This window comes from Excalfactoria chinensis, chromosome 5 (genome assembly GCF_039878825.1).
Source record: "Excalfactoria chinensis isolate bCotChi1 chromosome 5, bCotChi1.hap2, whole genome shotgun sequence".
NCBI classification, from domain to species: Eukaryota; Metazoa; Chordata; class Aves; order Galliformes; family Phasianidae; genus Excalfactoria; species Excalfactoria chinensis.
The window spans coordinates 41,848,827-41,872,490 of NC_092829.1; the positions used below are offsets into that span (position 1 = coordinate 41,848,827).

Here is a 23,664-nt window from a genome sequence, read left to right on the forward strand (position 1 = left end):
ATATCCCAGTCTTCTATCAGTTTCTTTTCTTCCCAGCAGCTCAGCCGAGCATGCTTGAAAAACTTTGACCTCTGTACTGGAAAAAAAAAAGAACAACCCAAATCAACAAAACAAAGACCAAGTTCCAGTGTCAAGGTAACACAGACTGTTTCTCAAGCAGGTCTACGCTATCAGACGCAGCCTTTTCCTCAGTGCTGAACAGTCTACAAAGTATCAGGAATGTGTTTCAAAGTCTCCCAGCAGCTTTACCAGATCTTTCTAAGCGGGTTGCTCTGTAGGTTGAACTGATTTGCACAAAGTTGTGCTTGTCACGTCCTGGGATGGAGTGCAGGTGCTGTGCGCAGGGCTGGGGAATTCCCTCGTTCAGAGGATGGGTTAAATTCAGGTGCTCTGTGGGGCGCACTGTTAATGCCAGTTTGCTTACCCAGGGGGCAAACCGATGAAGAAAATACCTATTGGGGATGTTAAAAAAGGAGAAAAACACAACAAAATGAAACAAAAAACAAACCCATCCCCCAAGAGCAGCCATTTAAGTGTGTTTTCTCTGTTAATGTTTTTGAGTGGGGTAAAGTCACAGAGAACAGAGGTGTTCACTGTGTTTCTTCCATCTGCTGGTCTAACTCCCTTCTCTTGCTCTTTCTCCCCTGTTTCTGATGCTGTTATAAAGGTCAGTGTCATGCTTGTGGTTTTGGCACAGCTGTCTATGGGTATGACTCATAGGGCTCCAGAACAGACCCAGGGCTGAGCTGCGTCCTGGCCCCATGCTTGTCTGACAGCTTCTGCAGGGGAACACCAGCAGCTCCACCCTTCACAGACCTCAGCTGAGCTCTGAGAAAAGCCTTGTCCACCACAGAGTCCCCATCTATGGTCTGAGTGGGGAAGATGAGTTCTGGGATGAAGCACATAGAGTCATAAAACATCCTGAGTTGGAAGGGACCCTTAGGGGAATCATTGAGTCTATCTCTTGACTCCAAACAGGGCCACCCAAAAAAATAAGCCATGGTGATGCTCCTCCTGCACCCATACAGTGGGATATCCACAAGAGTGGAGCTGGCTCTGGTGGGAAGAACAGGGCAGAGAGCTTCCCATCTATCTTTGCTTGCTGCATCCCCATGTTCCCTTGCTGGATAAGCAGAGACCTGTAGCTTCACCTTGAGTTTCTGCTTCTGATAACTCCTGCAGCAGATCCCTCCACACTGATGCTTTAAATATTTACAGCAGGGTATCTATGGTGACAGGCAGGTTATATAAAGAGGAGAAGGAGGGCAGTGGTGAAGGGCAGCAGCAGCTTCCGGAGCTGCCTTTATTCTGGTGCAGGTGTTGCTTCCAGAGGCACCACTTGTGAATAGGAGGGAGAAAGCAAACCCAAGCAGGTTCTTATTTCAGCGCAGACATTTCCTCTTCTTCTCCAGCATAGCCAGGAGGGTGAGAGTCCGCTCGGCAGTGTGGGGAACTGCTGCTGTGCCACCCATTTATAATTCATCAGCAGGTGAATAGAGGCTGCAACAGCTCAGTGCTGATGTAACACTGCAAAAAAGAAAACCAGTGCATCCGCAAGCAAGCTGGTGTGCCACAGGGTTAAACAACAGAGGTACTTAGTGATGCTAAGAGCAAGAGCGGGAGTTTGCCTTAGGAAAGTACAAGCATCCTAAGGGAAGTAAACAGTGAGAGTTAGCAGTGAACCTGGGCCCTGCTGAGCCCTCTCACCTAAGTTTGCCACGTTACAAGACTTCAGAAGAACTCAACAGCATGAGCTCTGGGGCTGAATTCAAATTGCACAGCAAAGGGGAAGTTATAATTTGGTGGCAGCCAGCATTGTCTGGGGGACAGGATATAGCAAAGCGGTTTGAAACCTGAAAGATTCCCACTGTCCCCATAATCAACTTCCTCTTCAGGTTCAGCTTAACTGCATAGCCTAGGCTTGCACAAGGGCTCTGAATCCTTGGTCTTTTATTTCTGCTGTGCAGAAGCCCCACACATCCTCAGCTGCTGTGTGAGGCCTTTTTCTCCTTGCCAATAGTGCTGCTTGAGAAGTAAATGCAAAAAGCTGCACCTACTGCTTGATATAAGGAAGCTGTGGCCTTAGGGAGAGTGGCCTGGCTGTCTACAGGCACATGGTGAGTCACATGGAGGGTTTTGACCTCTCTGTCCCCGTTGTTATCCCTCCTCCATGGTCAGGTAAAAGGAGGCAGATGAGGGCTGCAGCCTTCCCTGTGAAATGGGAACAAAGAGCATGGTATATATATATATATATATAAATATAGATATATAGTGTTTGTAGGAGAGATTACAATTTGTTTGGATATTTCATACTCCCCCCCCAAAATAAATAAATAAATAAATAAAAATACTCAAACCCCAGCTATGGCTATAGAGCAGTAGAAGGAGAGGGACTTCCAGCCTGCCTTGTTGGGAAGAAGCAGCTTGGATGCTAAGGCATGTGCAGCTGCAGAGGGAACATCTCTTCCCAGCACCACAAGGCTCACCGAGTGCAGCCCACTGCAAACAGCCCAGCACTGCATATTGTAGAAGAGAAGGAATGACAGCCTTTAGCAAGAGACTGGTTTTTATTGAAGACCCCAGGAATCAGGTGTGCTGCCAGCTGGCCTGAGGAATGACAACAGCAGTAGCCTTGACAATAACAGCCAGAGCTTTCAGTGGAGACTGCCTCTGTGGAGGGCAATGTACGTAAGAACCCCTATACACATATCTCTGAATCTCCTCCCACCATCAGTAAGTGGATATGTTTGCAGGTGCAGCTGCATGGTAAGCACATCACCACTAAACTCCTGCTTGAATGGGGCTGGTGACTGCCAGGAGAAAGCTGGGTGATGCTCCACAGTGCTTTTAGACTTCACCTTGCCTCCAAAGTTTCCATTAAAGCTCTGCTTGTACCAGGGGGGAGGAACAAGGAGCCCTGGCTCTTCCTCTTTCAGTGCCATTCTTTCCAATACAAAACATCTGCAACCGTGTTTGAATGCTAACCAGGTCTGGAGAGATACTGCAGGCTGTAATGTTGTTTTCACACATGCAGCAGTCCACACGAAGGGCCCAGAACCGTCCTGAACATCAGCAAGGGGTTTTCCTCTTTTATCTTGATGAGATCATCTTCAAAAGCTGAGACAATCTCAATTGCCACTTACTGTTTTCACAGGTAAAAGCCACAGCAAAGGAGGGAGGTGAAAGCTGCTTCAACAGATATTTTCCATCGCTGTAGCTCAGCAGATTTTCCAGCAGGAAATAAATCTATTGCTGTGATGGTTTTCAGCTCAGAAGTGGCTCTGCCTCCTTGCAACGAGGGCAAAGCACACCAGGAAGCCATCATTTCAGCTCGCCTGAGATGTTCAGCTGGCTGAGGCTTTTCAAATTCCTCCTTATTGTTGATAAGGAGGAGAGAAGAGGAAGTGGACGCTGTTGTGTTTTAAGTGGCTGGAGATCAGTCCATTTCTCCTTAATTTAAACACAAGCCCTGCATATGTTCAATATCAAAGTCCTTTTGTATTTCACAGCAGCGTGGTAGGTTAGTGAAGCCAGAAAGAGACAGAATGGAGGCAGTATGTTGAAGGAGCCCACGTGAAATTAGTGCAGCATCCAGAAGGCTGACCTAATCCTAAGAGTTTCAAAAACTCAAAAAGGGAGATGCAGAGAGATGTGTCCTTATTCCGCTGGGCTGCTTCAAAACTCATACACTGCTTTCTGATTTTTTTTTTTTTTTCCCTCTTAATTTATACCAAGAATTCCAGCAATATTTTGATAGAGGGAAAAAACAGCAGTGGTAGCTGGGTGCTGACATACTCCAGGGTGGTTTGAAACCTGTCCAAAGGCAACGATGAGCACTGTCCCAGGTAGGAGAGCACAGCTCCCTGTTTTTCAATACCGAACCTGGTGCAAACATATTTGCCAATGGCAGATCGGTCCCATGCTGCAGTCCAAAGATCTTGCCCTTGAGAAGTCACATCTTTTGGGGTCACAGGAAACTTCTTGTATGACAGCACAGAAGATTGATTTAATGCTATGATTTTGGATGGCATCTCTTTAGGTTGTGTCCTAGGGGGCTGTGTGTGTTCTCCTTGTGCTACATACCATCCTTCTTTCGAGGAGGCAATCTGCATCTCCAAGCCCAGGTGCATCTCAGTCCTCATCCATTCTCAGTGAAGATGCAGGACTGCTGTTCTGTAGAGTTCCACCTGGATGGTACAGCTTGGAAATGCACACAGGTGAGTAACGCAACACCTTCCCAGAGTCTTGGTGGAGGTCTCCAGGCATTGACCTGCACTGAGAGCAGGCTCTGCCTGGTAGGGAAGCCTGGGAGACAGGCTTCTACCTTCCTCGCAAGGTATATTTGCCTTTCCGGTCCAGGTTGTTGCTGAAGTGGATGGAGAACCAGAGGAAAGAAGTCAGAACCATCCCATAAACCTAAAAGGAAATAGACAAGATGGGCAAACAGTTAAATGCTGGATGGAGGAGGATGCTCCAGCTGTGTGAATAAGCGATCCTAAGTGTTGCCTGCTGGTTCGATTGGCACTTCTGAACTTGTTATGTATGAAAGTGTCAAACTGTTCTTGAGGGAGCTCTTTACCACTAAAAGGATGAATATCAATTCCAACATGGGATAGAGGGGAAAAAAAAACCCATGTGGTTAAGGCATCTGACTGGAATTAGCACAGCACAGCTCAAGCTCAGTCCTAAAAATATCCAAAAGCGAGAAGAAGCCAGGAAACTCAGGCTTTAAACTCCTTCCTCAAAACGACCCTCCATGCAAATAAACTCATAATAGCCCTTTGTGTACAGAACAGAGAGATGGAGAGAAAAAAAAATAAAAAAATCCTCATGCATTGTTTGGAATAAAATGAAAAACAACAAAACTAAGCCCCCAACACATGCTCAGTGCAAGTGTAGAAGACAACACGCTTCCTTTGTACCACGCTTTTCCGACGAGTGCACGGTGCTGCCTCTGATCACGTCTCAGGATCTGCACAGGCAGCTTATCAAAGTGAGGATGTTGCAGGAGGCGTAAGAAGGGCTGCAACAACATGCTCTATGTTGGCCTCATTGTGCAGATCGGTGGGGACACGTCTGCCGCAGGGATGGGGACATCAGAGCTGTAGTCCCAGCTGGCTCACTTTGCTCTGCATCCTGCCGTCACAATGGCCTCCCTCACGGTGGGATTTCCTTTAGTGCACACTTCAAAGGCTTTCTTGCATTATCTGGCTATAACATCAAGTTGTGGGGAAAAATGTGGTGTAATACAAATGTACGAATAGAAAAATACAGAACACTCCCGTGTGGATATGGCTTAAGCAAAATTTCTCCTACACTAAAGGGTAATTAGAAAGCAACACCAAATATTCATACATAACTTTCCACTATGCATCGGCTGTACGTCCTGAGGATTTTCTGAGCAAGAGCTCAGTGGTGCTAAGATCCAGTAAAGCCTTAATGCTAAAGCTCTGTGCGCATGTACGTAATACCATGTAAGTAGAAATGTACCTATAACATTGCCTGATGTCTTTCCTAGCTTATTACTAGCAATATGAAATACACACACAAAAAAATTGTGATCCTCTGGGTTTTCTTGAGATGAAGTCTTCTAATCTTTGTTGTGTCAAAGTGGATCCAAATCCCTACATACACACTGGTCAGGAGAACTCTCCCCATCTTAAGAGCAGCATGGAGATACCACAGAAGATAAAACCTATTATTTTCTAATTTCTGTGGTGGAAGTCAACACCGCTTTTTTTTCCAGTGCTCATCTTCCAAACCCCCCAAATCCCCAAGTACTTGGGGCTTATTTAGCATACAAGTCCCCTGTGGGGTCTGGAGCACATAGAAACAGGCACAGCTACCGTGAAGCCAATGGTGATGCCCAGGAGTGTGGAGACAAAGCCCATGTGCTTCTTCAGGAAGCTATGCATCTCTTGTAGGCAGTCCTGGAAGGAGAGAGACACCTCTTGCAGTGTGGCAATAGCTCAGGTGGGTAGACAAACACCTACATTATATTTTCCATTTCTACAATATGCCTACAGTTTTCTTAGTATGATGCATTTCAGTCTGCAGAGGATGTGTGTACACACATCTAGCGTGGTCATGCACAAATGGTGTTGGTTTTTCTTCCTCTGGGAAATTGAGAGGTTGTTGTAAAAAGACAGGAAAGCAGAGCATGCCACAGTGCTGTGTGTTCCCCAAATATACTAACAAACAGCTTAGCATTGAAAGTGCCACCAGCATTATTAGATATAAAATATATATAAAATATTAGCATTAAGCACTCTGGCAGCCCCACTGAAATCTAGTGGGTGATAGCCAAGAGTAATTTCAAGAATGTACAAATCCTGCCCTTGACTTTGCAGAACAAGGTTAAAAGGCTTACGGCCCCACAGCATCAGCACCTGAGTGAATGCACTGCAGCAAGCAAATACTATGGTTCCTCCAACCAAATGCAAACCATTAGTGGGGCTGACCAAAGGCATGTAGTGCCTGAGACTGCTTTACTCTTTCTTCCTGCTCTTTGAGCTGATGTCTACCCCTCTTTGAGACTGGATTTTCTGGGAGACAGCTGAAAACCATGGATTAACACGTATTGGTGCATCAAAGGGCTGTGTTACTGCTTATCATAGAATCATCATATCATTGAGGTTGGAAAAGACTTTTAAGAGCATCTAGCCCAACTGTCTACCTATTACTAGTATTTCCCAGTAAGCAACATCACACAGCCTGTACAAATGCCTCACCACTCTTTTTGGGAAGAAATTTTTCCTAATATCCAACTTGAACCTCCCCTGATGCAATCTGAGGCAATTCCCTCTTGTCCTGACAAGACACAATGGCAATATTTCTGAATAGCTGTAGCAACACCATTTGTTTTTTCTAGGGACAACTCATGTTCTGATGCTAGTTTTGTTATTCCAGTGGAAAAAAGCATACAAGAGATTTACTTAGACTATGAAGACTATGTTACAACTTCGGTGCACACACGGTCTAATATTGGAAGGCTCTTCAGCACTTCTTTGGAATATTGCAAGCAAGTATAAAGTCTGCTTGATGAAGCTACTGCTGGACAACATAATCCTGCTTTATGAGTTTCTCATTTAAATTTTTAATACCTGTTAATGCCCTTGGGAAAAGGAATTACAGTCACCGTGTACCCTTTCAACATTTGTTGTTAGCAGAACACATTTTAAGCCTTTGAAACCAGAACCATGTGACAAATTCAGTAGTGTTTTTCCATCAGAGCCATGTCTTATTATCACACAACCTCCACACCCACAGAAGACAAGGAAGAGGCTGGAGAGAAGCAACAGAGAAGCAACTTACCCGTCCAGCAGCCCACTCTGTGCCAGGATGGCACATCCTGTGCTCAATAGCAGCTGTGTCTCCAAGAGGGGAGTGCTTCCCACAGCACAGGAACTGCAAGAGAGGGCAGGGTGGGTAAATGGGGCTGTGAGGAGCAAAGCAGGCAGACAGGCAGTACTCACAGTGATGGAAGCTAAACACACAACACTAGACAAGGATTGTTTCACTATTGATTATAGTGGCTAAACTAAGCAGATGCCTAACATGCTATGCATTCCACGTTTCTGAGTTTGGGAGATAGCTATCAACTTCCAGCACTGCAAGAGCTCATGTTATCATAGAATCATCTGAGTTGGAAGGGACCCTTAAAGGGCATCTAGTTCAACTCCCCTGTAACGAACAGGGACATCTACAGCTAGTTCAGATGCTGAGAGCCCTCTCTGTTCTTCACCAGCAACAGGCTCAAGGGTATACAGAAGTAATCAAGTCCAAATAGTTCTGTTGGATTATGCAGAATTCTCACCCTCTCTATACATAACTGAGGATGCTAGGAAGATATATATAGCCACTCTCATACTACATACAGACTTGGTGAAAGGCTGGTTCAGAGAAAAACAGTACATCAGCACTGGCAAAACAGAGCCTGTTAGAATCAATGGGCAGATGTTCCAGAAAAAGGCTTCTGTGAAATCTGGAAGATAACTTACTACTTCATGGATGAGAGTCAGCTCGTGCCTCTTGGAGCTGGAGCCATTCCTCCTCACCTCCTCGTACATGAGGTCATACACATCCAGCATACTGTCCTCCACCTGCAACAGAGGCAACCTTCTGTACAGTGCACCAAGATGATCAGCTGCCCAATTGGCTTACAGCTGAAGCTTTTGGACAGTTTTAGATGCATTGTCAAAGAAATACAGAAACATAAGTGCCTGTAACACACATGCCTCCACATCCCTCCGTGTCCTTCCAGGGAGAGGTGACAGTATCATCTTGTTCTGAAAAGAGGTTATAAGGTTATTTGCCACCTTGCTCAAACATAAAGGTGAGAGCATGAGAACACCTCCGATGGGCAGCAATGATGGAAGAGTTCCTCTGCATTAAGCCCAAAAAATAACGGAGTGACTCAGTGGTGAATCAGATCCTAAATATTTACTAAAAGTATGAGAACTTGCAGCTTGACAAATCCCAGCCAACTCCTGCTCAGCTTTCAATGGAAAAAAATATGACAATTGCTTTTAGTGCCAGGAAAAAAAAAAAAAAAAAAAAAATCCAAAAAAAGCCCAGATTTATTTCTTTCTTTCATTTCCCTGTTGCTTTCCTGCCCATATTGATCTGTATGGGCTGAAGGCAACGCTTGGTTCTCGGAGCAGAGAATTGATCCACAGGACAGAGGGAATGGGGTGGAACGAGGGATCCTGGAGCAAGGCCACCTGTCAGCACTCCACTGTGGATGTGCACACCATCCTCCCTCTAGGAAAAACTTAAACCCCAATAAAAAGCAAAACACTCAAAATTTCCTAACTTTGGGTTTGCCATGAAGCAACTTCCCAGCAGCAGCAATTAAATAAATGAATTCAGTAAAAAGCCTACTTCCACTGAAGAATTGGACTAAGAATAAGGGATAATTTTTCATCCTACTCTTGTGGTGTTGTCACTTTTATATCCATCATTAGCCAAAGTCCTTCCAGTACCTGAAGGAGCCTGCAGGAAACAGGGGAAGAACTGACCTTGAAAACGAGCATAGTGATGAGGCAAGGGTAATGGCTTTAAACTAAAAGAGAGGAGGACTAAGGTTAGATATAGAGAAGAAATCCTTTATTCAGAGGGTGCTGAGGTACTGGCTGTCCAGAGAAAGTGTGGATACCCCATCCCTGGAAGCACTTAAGGCCTTGAGCATCCTGACCTAGTGGAAGGATGATCTTGCAAGGTCCCTTCCAACCCATACCACCCTATGATTCAAAATACTCTGCTGTAGATAGCATATGCTCTACACTGCATTGTAAGTACAGCAAGCAGCGCAGCTGCATGCAGTACTTCACAGAACGCAAACAGACAAAACCCATTTCCAAAGAGACTTCTTATTTTAGACATCCCGCAGTACCATCAAGCATTTTGACTGAGGTCGTTTGAAGGAAGGTAGGTGATGGAAAAGGTTGAAGGGCTGAGATTCCCACAACAAACCTATGGCAGAAATAGTTTCCAACCACAGGAAACGGTGATAGCGATGAGGAGAGAATAATCTCCAGACACATCATGGTCACCGAAGACTTCAATTACACAGTGTTCCTGAGCTTACTTCTGAGCTGTGTTCTTCTTTAGGTACTGATTTTTCATTTTCCCAAGCAGCCTCCGGGAAGCAAAACCACAAAGGATTAAATGGAAATTATTTTACAGCAATGATTTCCTTTTAGAACATATGTCTGGGCAAGCCGGGGAGTACAGTCTGCTGATTAGTCCTTCTCAGTGCTTCTATCCAGCAATTGCATCTAGCATTTGTTTCCAGCATTTCTCTGAATACACGATTCAGATCACAGTAAGGCACGAAACATCCAACTACAAAGCCTGCTTTTTATATTTTTTTTCCCCCTCTTTTCAAATAAAGAGCGAATTGACTGTAATTTCTCCACATCATCTTGATGGACTTTGCCAGAATGATTTGATTTTGGAGGGGAAAGTAGCTGCCTTAAGACAACGTGGCAGTTTGTTTGCACAGATTACTGCAGAGAACTTTCTAGTTTAAGTATTGCAATGGTAGGTATCAAGTCCTAAATCCCCACATTTATCATTGCTGTTTCCTTCCGCGCAGGGGACCATACCACAGAGCATAGGAGGTATAACAGGCAGACACAGTCACAGGTTGTTGTAATTAAGTCATCATATCATAGAATGGCTTGGGTTGGAAGGAACCTCAAGGATCACGAAGCTCCAACCCCCACTCAGCATGCAGGGTCACCATATTCCACATTTAATACCAGACCAGGCTGCCCAGAGCCCCATCCAACCTGGCCCTGAACAACCCTAGGGAAAGGGCATCCACAACCTCACTGGGCAGCCTGTGTCAGAACCTTCCCACCCTTGTAGGAAAGAACTTCCTCTGGCATCCAACCTAACTCTTCCCTTCTTGATCATCTCACCAACTTCCCTGCCCAAGATGGGGTTCTGTTTGTGCTCAGAGCTCAGCCACCATGCATGACAGCCTCTACTCAGACCAAAACGGCACGCAGTCTCATGCATGTCTAATGATGGGAAAAAATAAAAACTGAAAGTGTGAGACAGTGACCAGATGGGTTCATGACACAGCCTTATTTGTGACAGTGTGCATTTCATTCAGGAGACACAAATTCATCCCTCAACTTTCCTGGGAGCAGGAACAAGGCACAGTAAAGAGAACTGCACTGCTTTGCACCAAATTGCCATAAATTCCTACCACATACTCAATTTTCGTTCCACCACCCCAAAATAATGTTGTTGTTTTTTTCTTGCAGCAGGTGTTGGAGAAAAAAATAATTAATCGGGGTGCTTTCTCTCCCAATTAGGCAACCAGATGCTTTTTGAGCAGTTATGCTGATACTGTTCATAATGTGCTTTAAGAAAGCCACAGCTGTGCCTTATCCCTTAATAACTCAGCTGATAACACGTGACAGTGGATACAAATAGAGAAAAAAAAAGCCTGTCTGGACTTCCCCTACAGAGGTCCTACACTTCCAACCCACATTTTCACCACTCTGGTCACATGGGTTTTCCTCTTCCCGATGATGCACTGACAACTTACTGCATGATTCAAAGCTGCTTAGAATGCACACTGTGACCTGTTGCTGGAGGAGGTCAGTGGCTGAATGCCTGGATGGAGATCAGTGACAAGTGCTATACGCTCAGGGCTTAAACCATGCAGCACCTATGAGGACAGCCAGGGAGAGCTGGGGCCGTTCAGCTTGGAGAAGAGAAAGCTCTGGGGAGACCTGAGAGCAGCCTTCCAGTATCTAAAGGAGGTACTATAAGAAAGAAGGGGACAGACTCTTTGGCAGGATCTTTTGCTACAGGACAATGAGAAATGGTTTCAAACTGGAAGTGGAGAAGTATAGACCAGATATAAGGAAGAAGTTTTTTACAATAAGGGCAGTGAGGCACTGGCAAAGGTTGTCCAGAGAGATGGTGGAACCCCCATCACTGGAGACATTCAAGGTTAGGCTGAACATGGCTCTGAGCACCTGATCTAGTGTAGGTGTCCATGTTCATTGCAGGGAATTGGACCAGATGGCCTTTAAGAGACCCTCCCTACCCCAAAGATTCTATGATTCTAGGACTATTTCTGGACAAAGAAATCCCTTGGAAGGAAAATACACTTCCAGTGCTTAGTCATTAGAAAACAAACAAACAAATAAATCAGTGAGAGCTGAAGATGGAGCATCAGCTGGGCCTGAGAAAAATCTCCAGGTTAAGTGGTAAGGAGGTCACACCTTAGAGTAATTCTTTTCCCAGAAGAAGCTTGGCAAAATATTCCAACTCTAAATTAGCCAAATAATTGCTGTCTCCCATGTCTGTCTGCTTTCCTTAATGAAACATTCATTTAAGGGTGAGAGAGGTAGGTTAGCAGATGCAACAAATGGAAAATAATCACTGAGATTGATGCTGCTGACATCAAGCAACTTAATAGAGCAGGATTTTTCACTTAGAGTAAAAGAATGAAGGAATTTTGCAACTGTTTATTATGCTCTATATCCTTTACATTCCCTAAAGAAGCAGAATTTATGATTTCAGGAAGGCATTTGGTTTGTGTAAACCACTAGTGTTCTTTCCTATCTGTTCACTGCTGCCAAGCGGGAGGTACTTGGTGTCACTAAGGCAGTGTTTTAAGATGTGAAACTGGAATAAAGAGGTTGTCACCCTCTTCACCTTTCCTTGTTTCAGTACAAAAACCTGGTCACTGCAACTCGGTGGAGCTTTATGCTTCCCTAACAGCACTTCAGCTCCTTTCCTCGCCCCCGCATCGGGCTTCCTCCAGCTGAGAGCTCACAGCTGCAGAAACACAGCCAGCATGCAAAGCAGAATAGCTCAGAGCCCCCGCCTCCACATGGGTGAGATCAGGAGACGCTGCTCCTCTCGGATGCTGGAGGTCACTGGAGACTACTGGTGGAGTAAGAGTGGGGAGACCCACATGAATCTTTTAGGCTAAGTGGTAAACATATTTAAATATATAGCATATACATATATAAATATAACTCACGCACTTTCCCCCTCTTACCGGTTTTGGGACAGGAACAATCTTTTTTGTTCATCACTGACAGCATATGCAAATAGAGGGGGAAACAAAAGCCACTGTGAAACCATAAAGTCCACAGCGGCAACACTTTGCTGAGCCATTTCTCTTCAATTCCAGCACCTTCTGCTGCTGTAAGTGGTTTGCACAAGGAGCTGATGAAAATGCTGACCTGCTTCGCTGCTCCCCTCCCATTTCAGCGCTGCCTTCCCGAAACACAGATGCAGGCAGAGCTCCTCCAGGGGCAGAACCCGGCTCAGAGCAGCAGCATTGGCAGCCAAAGTGCTCGGCAGCTGCCAGCTCTGGGGCGGGTGACTCACTGCTTCCCAGAGCAGGGGCACAGCTCTGCTTCTGCAGGGGGAATGCTGCCTGGAGGCAGGCGAGCACCAAACCACAGTGGTCTCCAGTGCATGAGCTGAGTACCCCACCTGCCAAGCAGGTCAGATATATGGGTGTAAATAAGTACACAGATGCACACAGAATCATTTGAGTTGGAAGGGATGTTTAAAGGACACTTTGCCCAACTCCCCTGCCATGTACAGGGACACCTACAGCTCAATCAGGCTGCTCAGAGCCTGATCTGGCCTGACCTTGAATGTCTCCTTTCAGCTGCTGCTAAGCAAACCTCATTTCTTACCTCCACACCCCAAACCAACAGCAAAAGTTTGGCAGAAGTCTAGATGGTTGGTTGCTGCACCAAAGGTTTCTTTCTCCTTAATTCTCCAGACCTAATGCTGCTGCTCTTGTCATAGACACCAGCCTCAGTGTGCCGAGTTCTTCCTGTTTCATTATTCTTTTTTTTAAAGCTAAGTATTTCAGTTTACAACGTTTTATACCAGAACTGCTGAACCAACATACTGCCAAGGGCACTCACAGCTGCCATCACAGTCATTTATGAACCTCCCAGTGTTGTGATCAAGCCATCTCTCACCTGCAGCACGTGAAACTGCCATCATTCAAGACTGTTTCACCATAGAAAAACACCAAAACTGCTCTCAGCTTGGAAAAAAAATAAAAGGAAAAAGCTGCATCAGCAACAGATCTGAATCCAGGTGAGCACCATCACCCATAGAATCATTTGAGTTGGAAGAGACCCTTAAAGGCCATCTCGTTCAACTTTCTTACAAGGAACAGGGACACCTACACAAGATCAGGTGCTCAGAGCCCCCATCCAACCTGACCTTGGGTGTCTCAAGGGACAGAGCACCCACCATCACTCTGGGCCACTCACCAAGGTCACGTGAGCCTGGAAGCACCATCCCATACTGGGGTGATGGGGACCATTGGCTGGTGCTGCTGGAGGCAGCAGCTCCAGCTGCAGCTTTGCAGTGAGAACAGCAGAAAAGGGGCCACGGGTTCAGAGCTGGGGCAACAATAAATAATGAAGCATGAGTGCCTCAGCAGTACGTCAGACAAAGGGGCGTACTGTCTCCTACGTGATGGGAACGCAAACATGGGGGAGAGATGCACGATATTTAGGGAAGGGGGGAGGGGTTTTCCCCTCCCTTTTCATTTTTATTTCTTTTTTCCATACCTCGGAGAAAGCAAAAAAGCTCGGTGTTTACTTTAGAGCAGTTGTGCCTGGTAGCATGAATAACACCAGGAACAAAGAAGGCTTCAGACTATTCCTGTTGTTTTAACAGTCAAATCCCTACTTTTTGCAAAGGCCCTTGAAAGACCTCTGCAAGTGGCTGCAATCCTATCCCAGCCCTGCTGCATCAAAAAGGAATCTGCCAGCATGCTCTGATTCTGGTTTCTGAAAGCACTGAACTCACCTCCAGCTTGTGTTTAAGTCCCATTAGAATCACTGTGACCTGAACTTGTATTTAAGCACTGCCTTAGGTAGAGCCATCACCTTGCGCAGGACTCTGTAGAAGCTGGCCCCAGCATAAACCAAAGCAAAACCAAGCAACCCCTCCCCTACATCCAAAGGGCACAGGAAATCAGGTGTGAACACCAGGAGCATGGGCAGATACCCAAGAGATGCACACTGACAGCCTGAGCAGGGTGAAGGGGGGCATGGAGAAGCAGCTCAGATCATTTGCTGTGAGGCTTTGGGTACATCAGCAGTCCCTCTTTTTATTTTTTCCTGGCACCCTGTGGCAAAGGAAACTGTTCCTCCAGCCCAACCCAGGAGAAGCTTGGCACTACCACTGCACCATTGCATGGATTCGAGTGCCAACAGCATCAGGAAATCATAATTTACTTGCTTTTAAGCTAACGTTTACTTTCTATTAAATCTGTAATTAAGAGGCACCCTTCTGATGCAGAACTGCCTTCAGTAGTTCTGTTTCTGCTGATTCACTATCCCCTCACGGGGCTGCTGGGAGCATTCCCTACTCTGTTGCAGAGAAAAACCAATATGTGCCATTGCAGATCCCTAGTCCTTTCCCACAGCAAAACTCAGAGCAAATCTGTTTTGTGTCTGTTATCAGGAATACCCAAAGCCCTTCTCATCTATAACAGAGCACCCAGAAAGCTCAGGAATGGCTTGAGTTGGAAGGGAGCATTAAAGGCCATCTGGTCCAACTCCCACGCAATGAACAGGGACACCTACACTAGATCAAATGCTCAGAGCCATGTTCAGCCTGACCTTGAATATCTTCAGAGACAGGACTTCCACCATCTCTCAGGGCAACCTGTGCCAGTGCCTCACTGTCCTCATTGTAAAGCACTTTTTTCCTTATATCCAATCTAAATATCCCCTGTTCTAGTTTGAAACTATTTCCAGCTCTTCTCTGCAGGCAGGTTTGTCCAGCAGCAGTTAGTTTGTGAGGACAGAAGGACAGCTGGCAGGTCTGCAGGAGGAGGCAGCTGCCCCGCAAGCTGTGCCAGCTATGGCATAAACCTACACCCTTCCTCAGGACCCAGCTGCACCACGCTGTGCTGGGCAGTGGTTTATGGGAAAGGAGTCGCCTTCAAATTAACTTCTTTCCTGGAAAAGAAGACTCAGCTCTTTGGCTTCAAGAACCGGGGCTTCCTAATGTGGCTGGAAACCATCAGAAAACCCCATCCTGTCGGTGGTTGTCACAGCTGTTCAATCAAAGTGAGGTCATCTTTGCTACCATTCTTCATGTGTTATTCTCTCATTGGCTGTCACTGGCGCCACTCCTCTAACAGATGTGTGACACCCGGGACACAGCAAAGCCCAAGGAGACGGCAAAAGCATTTTGCCAGCAGGCTAATTACTGCTGATTGCCACCGATCTCATAGAACTCAAGGTGCACTGACAGAGAAACAGGTGGAGGATCTGAGATGTTACCCTTAGTTGTCCTTCCCCCATTTTGTTTGCCATTTTCTTTGCAGAACCCTCCAGACAAGCATGCACTGGGAAGGAGTAGGTTATTTTCTCAACATTCACTTCTCTGAATTTGTGCAGACAGATGGATGCAAAGAAGATGGTACAGAAGGGGGCACAAAACACAACACCTGGTTATTGGCCACATGGACAGACCCATAGAGAAAGGGATAATCACAACACTGAGTGAAGGATTCAAGCTTTCAGGGTAAAGCACGATAGATCTCAGATGTCCGGTATAAGTTGTTCTATAAAGACTGGTGACACCAACTCTGTCTGGGATACAGGTAACTTGAAAGTAAAAATAAGACATGACAGATCTCTGAAAGAACAGGAGCTATAGGAAGTCAGAAAAACAGAGACTGGGAAATGAGAAAGGTTCATGTTTTGTTTACAGTGCCCAGGTCTGAGAAAATGGAATATTTACAGATAAATTGTCTTTCTCTCCTGTCCTGCATAGCTTCTACGTAAGAAGCAATGTAAACAGGTCTCTAAAGGAGCCAAAGGCAAGCAGGGCACCTTGCTTTCATCACGTTCAAACAACGCTTCTATCTATTGCCTCTTGAAAATAACTATCAAAACCATTCTTCGATTGAACACGGGGCTTTTCCATTCCGGATGATTTTCAGTAAGAAAGATTTGCTCTATAAAGGAAATTTAGGTGTTTTATTATTATTATTATTTTTAATCAAGAGGATTAACACACAGTGAGAATCTGCTGTGGTTTGGTAGGCAAGGAAACGAGGATTGGGACATACTCATATCTACACTCCTTTCTCGCTGGAGAGACAAGTTTTTTCAAGCAAACCCAGATTTTTAAGTGTTTTGTAAGTGATACTCCTAATTAAATCCTTCCTCTTTTCCAGCCCCCGAGTTAATTTTCATCTTTGCAAAAAGAGAAACCCAGGATGATTTCCAACAGCATTTTAATGTTTCTGTTGTCAAAAGCACTGCTGGCTTTCCTTATCTGGAAAGCAGACACTGAACAAAAAACTCTCATCTTGCCTAGGAAAAACTGATTTCTGGTTTGCTTCAGACAAAACCAAAAACTGAGTACTGAAGGTAACCATAACATGTGGATGCATTTGCAGGCAAAGCACTTGAAAAATAAACCAAACAACAAAAAAAAATAGATAAGGACTTGAAGCAAAAATGCTACTGGGCCATCTGTATCCACCCCATGTTTGCAAAGTAGCCGGACAAACTGATAAAGGGAAAAAGAAAAACCAACATGCCAAGGGAATCTCTGGCAAAGGGCAAGAAACAAGCGGTCAGCCCTAAGCCACAAAGCGTTAACTGGGTCATCAACACAGCTCTTGGGTGGTTGCCCTGGAAGTCAGCAGAGCTAGAGATGGCCACAGCCCATTGCAGCCTTTGAGCAGAGGCTTCCAGCTAACATTATCCAGAATTGGAGCCGATGCTAAGCAGCATTTCAGAAAAAAATAACTTTATAAGAGTCAAGCAGCTCATTTTTCAAAAGCAACCTCCCAAAGCCATTTAAAGCAAGTTTCACATCTTGTCTTACCTGGACATTTGCTCTGTCCAAAGGTTTCTATGATGAGTATCCCATGTTTCCCTCTCCCTCTGGATGCCTTGCAGGGAAAGGCAGCCCTACTCTTCCAAAGGATGGGTGTAACATAACATGCAGCCTATATGCCTTGATGAGGATGGCTTAATTACTACCAGCTGCCCCTAGTGTAATCACTGCAAAACCTGTGAAGAAAGTCTCTTGGCATCTCCTGCAAAGAGTGCTTACCTCTGTGCTGTGCATGTATCTCCAGCAGAGAGCTGGTACCATCCCGCAGAAGGCCAGAGCAAAGCAGAAAAATGCCTGGAGAGAAAGAGCAAACTATGACCAGTTACAACAGGGGGAGAAAACATCCATTTGAAAACACTCTAGGAACATATTTAGTGTGCTCATGTGAGCAAGTCTGGTTAAAGCTGGAGCAGAGCATCACTTCCTCTTGGCGTGCCCTGTACCACTGTTAGTTGTCAGGAGTGGGTTGCATGTTGTGACTCTTGGTCAGGAACCAGTGATTACAATGTGGCTATTTAAAGGTTTTGGCCAAAAAAGCACTCAGCTTCCTATAGGATGGTCAACCTAAATCTTCCCAAGGAATTTCATTGAGTTAAAACTCAGCTAAGGGTTTCATGGTGGGGAAAAACTGCCTGGATAGTCCATATATGCATACAACAGGCAGATGGAGAGCAGCCAGTGTTGGGAAGGAGCTGGGCTTCCCCTGACACGTCTCAGCACTGGCCACGCTGTCTTGTTCAGACAAAAGGATGACAGAAATACAACCAAGGCCACCGAGCGACCCTGGAGAGCCTCAACAATGCAGCAGTGACACAGGAGGTGGCCAGACTCTGTCCTCCTCCCCAGGCACAGGGCTGGAAGTCAGGCATGCCGTCATGTTATTTGAACAAATCTGATCTCAAACAAAACCTGACCCTGATGTAAACATCGAGCGTCTGTTGTGACAGCTGGGCCAAGGGCTCTGATCACACACACACACACACACACGAAAGTGGCTGTAAAACATCTGAAGACCAAATGGGCTCATCAGACACGAGTACACAGCTCAGCCTGGAAGAGGAACAAGTAGCACTGAGGTGCTGGCACAGGCTGGCCAGGGAGCTGGTGGAGTCACTGTTCTGGAGGTGTACAAGAACCATGGAGATGTAGCACTGAGGGATGTGGTCAGTGGGCATGGTGGGGATGGGTTGGTGGTTGGACTGCATGATCTTAGAGGTCTTCTCCAACCTTAGTGATCCTAGGACTCTCTGAGCATTCCCCATAAATGATTCCCATTGCAAGTCTTTCCACATTTCCTCTTCCAAAATGAAGTTCTGTAGCAGGGCAGTCACCCATCTGATCACAGCTTATTCTTTCTTTTCTCCCTATGAGTATTCCAATAGCATGACTTGGCTGAAACCTCTTAAAAAATTAACCATTCACAAAAGTTTATCAAATTCAAGCTTAAGGGAATAAAGAAGAATAACTTTTGCTTAAGAGGTATGGTTTTCATAAAAAGAAAACAGAAAGAAAATAAATAAATAAAGTAAGAAAGAAGCCCTCAAACCTCCACATACTGCAAGAAAGGAAAATGTATTACATCAAATCTTGGAAATGAAAGCAAAAATGCCAACAAGATGAATAATCAGATTGCTCCTCACTGGAACCTACCATGCATTTTGCTGCCTCTTTGCACGAAACCCCAAACAAAATGGATAGGAAAGTCAAAACTTTCACCTGATTTGAGATGAAAATAAGGCTTGAAAAAACAGAAAATTAAGACAGGTTGAAAAGCCCCACTGATAGCAATGGGAAAGATCTCCTATTTGAACCTGGACAGCATCAATGTGTCGCCACTGTGTTTCTCCCCCTGGCTCTCTCATCCTTCCAGCACTTGCACTATCACCGTCTGTGGCTCAGCTCCACCCCAGCCCTCCAGTGTGTGCTCTCCATTCCCTTTTGCCTGCGGCTCTGGGAGCAGAGAGAGGCCCCTCGGGAGCCCACAGCCAGTGTAAAGCAATTACATGGCTCCCAGAGCATCTCATAAATGAATTATGGGCTGTTCTCTCCTCTTGCCAGCCAAAAGGCTTTTGGAAGCGCAACTTTGTAATTACATTAGAAGGCATTTGCAGGAAGGCAAAACAGAAAGAAAAAAAAACAAAACAAAAAACCAACAAAGCCTGCATGCAAAATGTAGAGGGGTTCCTGGAGGAGGAGGACAGAGGCCCCCCCACCCCATCATCACCCTCAACCATCCGTCCCTCTTCTGTCCATGACCTTACTCTCAGCCTTTCTGTGTGGCAAACACGAGCTTCAGCCCATCCTCAGGAGGATCCCACCCTCAGCTCTGCCTGCTCCTGGGAGTGCTGGCACACAGATGCCTTACAGCACCATGAGGAGATGGATTCATGGCTAAAGCAAGATGCACAGTGTGCTGCTGTGTTGTCAAGGTCCCTTACAGCGCTTGCCTGCAATCACACACCTGGGGACAGTGAAGCAAACAGCCTGTGCTATATGCTGGCGCATTTTCCCTGTTCTCTCCCTGCCCGGCCATTGCAAGGATAAACAGACAAACTCCTTCTGTATGAGCAGCTCTAGCAAAATTGCCCTTTTCCTTCCTCTTCCTCCCCTACAATGGTGACATGGCCTTCGGGGGCCATGAGAACTGCAGGATGTTTACATTCAGCATTGCACCACATATCACCAGACAAAATTGCAGCTGGAGGAGAGTCAATAAAGCTGTCGCCGCTATTCTTGTTTAAGAGGAGCTTGGGGGATAATAGTCCAGGATTTTGGAACACGGTATTTTATCCTTCAGATCTTGGTTACTCAACAGCAACCAGCACATAGCGATAGGATGGGGGGGGGGGGGGGGGGGGGGGGTAGTTTTAGGCTAAAAGAGTGATTTGGGTGATATGTTAGGAAGAAATTCTTTACTCAGAAGGCAGTGAGGCCCCTGGCACAGCTGCCCAGAGAGCTGTGGATGCCCCATCCCTGGAGGGACTCAAGGCCGGGTTGGATGAAGCCTTGGGCAACCTGATCTGGTAGGGGTAGGAGCTGGAGCTGAGAAGGCTTTAAGGACCCTTCCAACCCGAGCCACTCCGTGAGCCTACGATTCCGCCGCCCAGCAGCGCTCGATTCTCTGCGCCGAGCCCCGAGCTCCCCCGAGCGGCCGAGAGCGGCGGCGCAGGGCTGGGCTGCGGGGGGAGGTGGGGGTAAGAGGGGTGGGACGTGGGAGGACGTGGTACGTACCGTGACCGTGAGGCACCGCGACTCCCGCACAGTGGCGACCGCGCTCAGCAGGGCTGCGAGGATCAGGGTCATGCTGAGGAAGACGCCGACGTAGAAAGCTGGAAGGAAGACGGAAAAAAAAGTGATTTTGGGGGAGGTGGTATAAAAAGAGCACGTTGCAGGACTGGAATGGTTTATGAGAGATCCATCATCCCCCATCTGCTCCGCAGGATGGGGGTTGCTGCAGAACCATGAGCTCCATGAGCTCCATGAGCTGCCTCATATCTCACCCTTAGATAAGACTGCTCCCAAGCAGGATGCTGCCTGCAGCAGATGCCCTATCGAGGCTCTCTGCACAGCTATCTCCTGCAGCACCCACCACTGGCTTCCTCCCAGCACCACAGGGTATGGTTGGGCTGAGCTGTGCAGACGAGGCTACAACCTGGGCTAGGAACAATGAGGAGATGCTACATGCGTCTGAGCCCAATAGAAAACAGTAGGACACAGGTGATGGTGTCCAATCCGATGGGGTTAATTGGCCATGGGGTTGGGGTGGCCAATGGGGTTGATGGTTTTAGCCTCAGAGCACCTTCCCTGCCCAGCCATTGTGTTCTCAAACGGTGTGCTGTACCTGTGTGGTGGATGACCCGGTAGGAGCTGCTCTCAAGGGTGGCGTTGCTGATGATGGAGAAGTGAAGCCCATAGCGAGTGACTGTGCTCAGTGTAGCAATGGACAGCCCCAGCAGCTGGAGGGGAAGGTTGGCATCAAGAGAGTTACAAGGCGTCAAGGTCCCATTGAGAAGCACACAGACTCAGTGCCCAACAGCACGCACGTGCTCCCAGATGCAATTAAAAGGACAAACTCTGGACACACACTAAAATGATCATTTCTGAGACTAAGTGCTTCCAAACTGCAACGATTTCTGCTTACAAATAACCAAATTCTGCTTACAAATAACCAATCCTTCATGCTGTGCATTACTGCCTATCTCAACGCACACCCAGCAAAACGCCATGTGAAACCCCAGTTGGTTCAGACTGCTGAGGAACACCGGCCTCAGTGAGCCCCCAGGGCAGCAACACTGCACTCCTGGCTATGTTGCTGCTGCTCCTCTGAGTATGTTGGGTAGCAGTCCTCCTGTGCCTCCCCAGGTTACTTGCAAACATTAGCTTTTAATTACAGTCTTCCTAAGCCAGCAACCCTTTTTGAACTAAACACAGAAGATTTTAAGGTTGGAAGTTTCCATGAGCTGCATGGGCAACAAGCCTGCACAGTTCAAAAGTGCCCAGGAGAAGCATTCCCAGTGTTCATATTTTCCCATCAGCAGTGTGGTTTCTCCTGAACTCTCCCTGAGGCACCAGGAAGCTAGAAAGGCTCCCCAGGACTGCTTTTGCCTTGCAGGCAGATCCTAATCCTAATGGCCACCTCAACCTCATGGTCACCCCAACCCCATTGGCCACTCAATCTCTTGACCACTCACCCCCATCAGCCACCCCAACCTCATGGCCACTCAACCCCATCAGCCACACTCCCATCAGAGCGCTGAGTTTTCACATCCTCACCCATCCTACTACTGGTGACCACCCTCCCAGAAGCAAACAGAATGACACTGGGACTCTTGTTTAGACCCCCAAACACAGAAGCAAACTTCTTTCACTGCTGAAAAACACCCGTTCTGCTTTCCTTTCTCTTTCAGGCTGCGAAGTGGTGGTGGCAGAGCAGTAGCCCCAGCAAACCAGAAGTCTGTCAGCTTGGGGAACGGTGCTGGTGGCCAGCGATAACTTATGCAGCCCTGTGATAACTCCAGCAGCTCATTCTGCCCACCCTTCCACACCCCAAAAAACAGAACGTGGGAAAGCTGCCCTTCTCCAAGTGCTTAAAGCAACCATCCTCCTCCTCACTCCCAATTTTTAGACACCCCCCCCCCAAAAAAAGCTACACACTTACCATGACACAGAGGCTGGCAGCCATCAGCTGGCACTTGGTGCTCCTCATCCTGTGCCTCAGCCCCATGTCCCTGTGGGGCTGCCTGTTGGTCCCCCCAGCTCCTGATAAGGCACCGGAGGAGGCACAGCCGCAGTGGGGCCTCTTGGGAAGTGCAGTTCCTCCTCCTCCTGCACTGTGTTAACTCCTGCCCCAAGCAACGGGTTCCCCACAGTGTTTCAAGCAAAAGCCAGTGTCAAAATACCCAGTTTTCTCCCCCCCGCACACATACATTGTCCCTCCCTCCTTTCTTCTCACCCCAATTCCCCCCACCTCCCCCCACCCTACCCCAAATTCACAGCTGTAGGAGGGGGCCATGAGAATGGCTGTGAGCCAGTGTTTATCTCTGAGTGGGAGCTATTGAGCTGGTGGGAGGTGTGGTGGGCTTGGGGTGCTGCTTCTCCCAGTCCTTGGTGCTTGAGGTGCACACAGGGTTGGGTTGGACATGGAGTTGAGTGGCCATGGGGGTTTGGAGTGGCCAGGGGTGAACTGACATGGCCAATGGGGTTGAGGTGTCCCATGCAGTTGAGTGGCCATGGGGGTTTGGAGTGGCCAGGGGGGAACTGACATGGCCAATGGGGTTGAGGTGTCCCATGCAGTTGAGTGGCCATGGGGTTGGGGTGTCCATGAGAATTGAGAGGACAAACCGTTTGATGTGGCCAATGGGGTTGTTGAGGTGTCCCATGCAGCTGAGTGGCCATGGGAGCTGAGTGGCCATGGGGTTGGGGTGGCACAAAAATGCAGACCTGGGGAGGACAGTGCTAAGTCCAGGGATGCCTTCTGCATGGCTTTGTGCTTCAGAGCTTGCAGGGAGCAAGCTCCTGATGTTAAAATGGCAAAGAAGTCTGAAGAGCAACCTGGCCAAAGAGTGACTTGGTGCCTCATACCTGAACAATCCGCAGCTTTGGAGTCAGGGTGAAGCAGTGCAGTGGGAAATAGCTGCAGCCCTCCCATATGTTAAAGAACAGGGGAAGAGATAAAACCATCCCACAGCAGCAGCTGCTGTAAAACAACAACAAAAGAACGAAGAGATGGGTGGGAAAAGGAAGGAAGATGCATCTTGCAGAGCAAAGATACGCAAGAGA

The 23,664-nt window shown here is 47.0% G+C and overlaps 1 protein-coding gene across 1 annotated transcript; it reads right to left on the reverse strand.

The window, feature by feature from the left end:
• Nucleotides 1-2,351: 2,351 nt before the first annotated feature.
• On the reverse strand, nt 2,352-23,560 carry TSPAN32 (tetraspanin 32). Its single transcript, XM_072338454.1, has 9 exons — nt 23,467-23,560; nt 22,544-22,727; nt 21,227-21,341; nt 20,617-20,714; nt 17,605-17,679; nt 8,001-8,102; nt 7,315-7,407; nt 5,847-5,930; nt 2,352-4,416 (listed from the first exon to the last, which is right to left on the reverse strand). The coding sequence occupies exons 2-9, from the start codon at nt 22,607-22,609 to the stop codon at nt 4,321-4,323; spliced, it is 729 nt and encodes a 242-aa protein (XP_072194555.1). The 5' UTR covers nt 22,610-22,727; nt 23,467-23,560; the 3' UTR covers nt 2,352-4,320.
• Between the last annotated feature and the right edge of the window lie 104 nt (nt 23,561-23,664).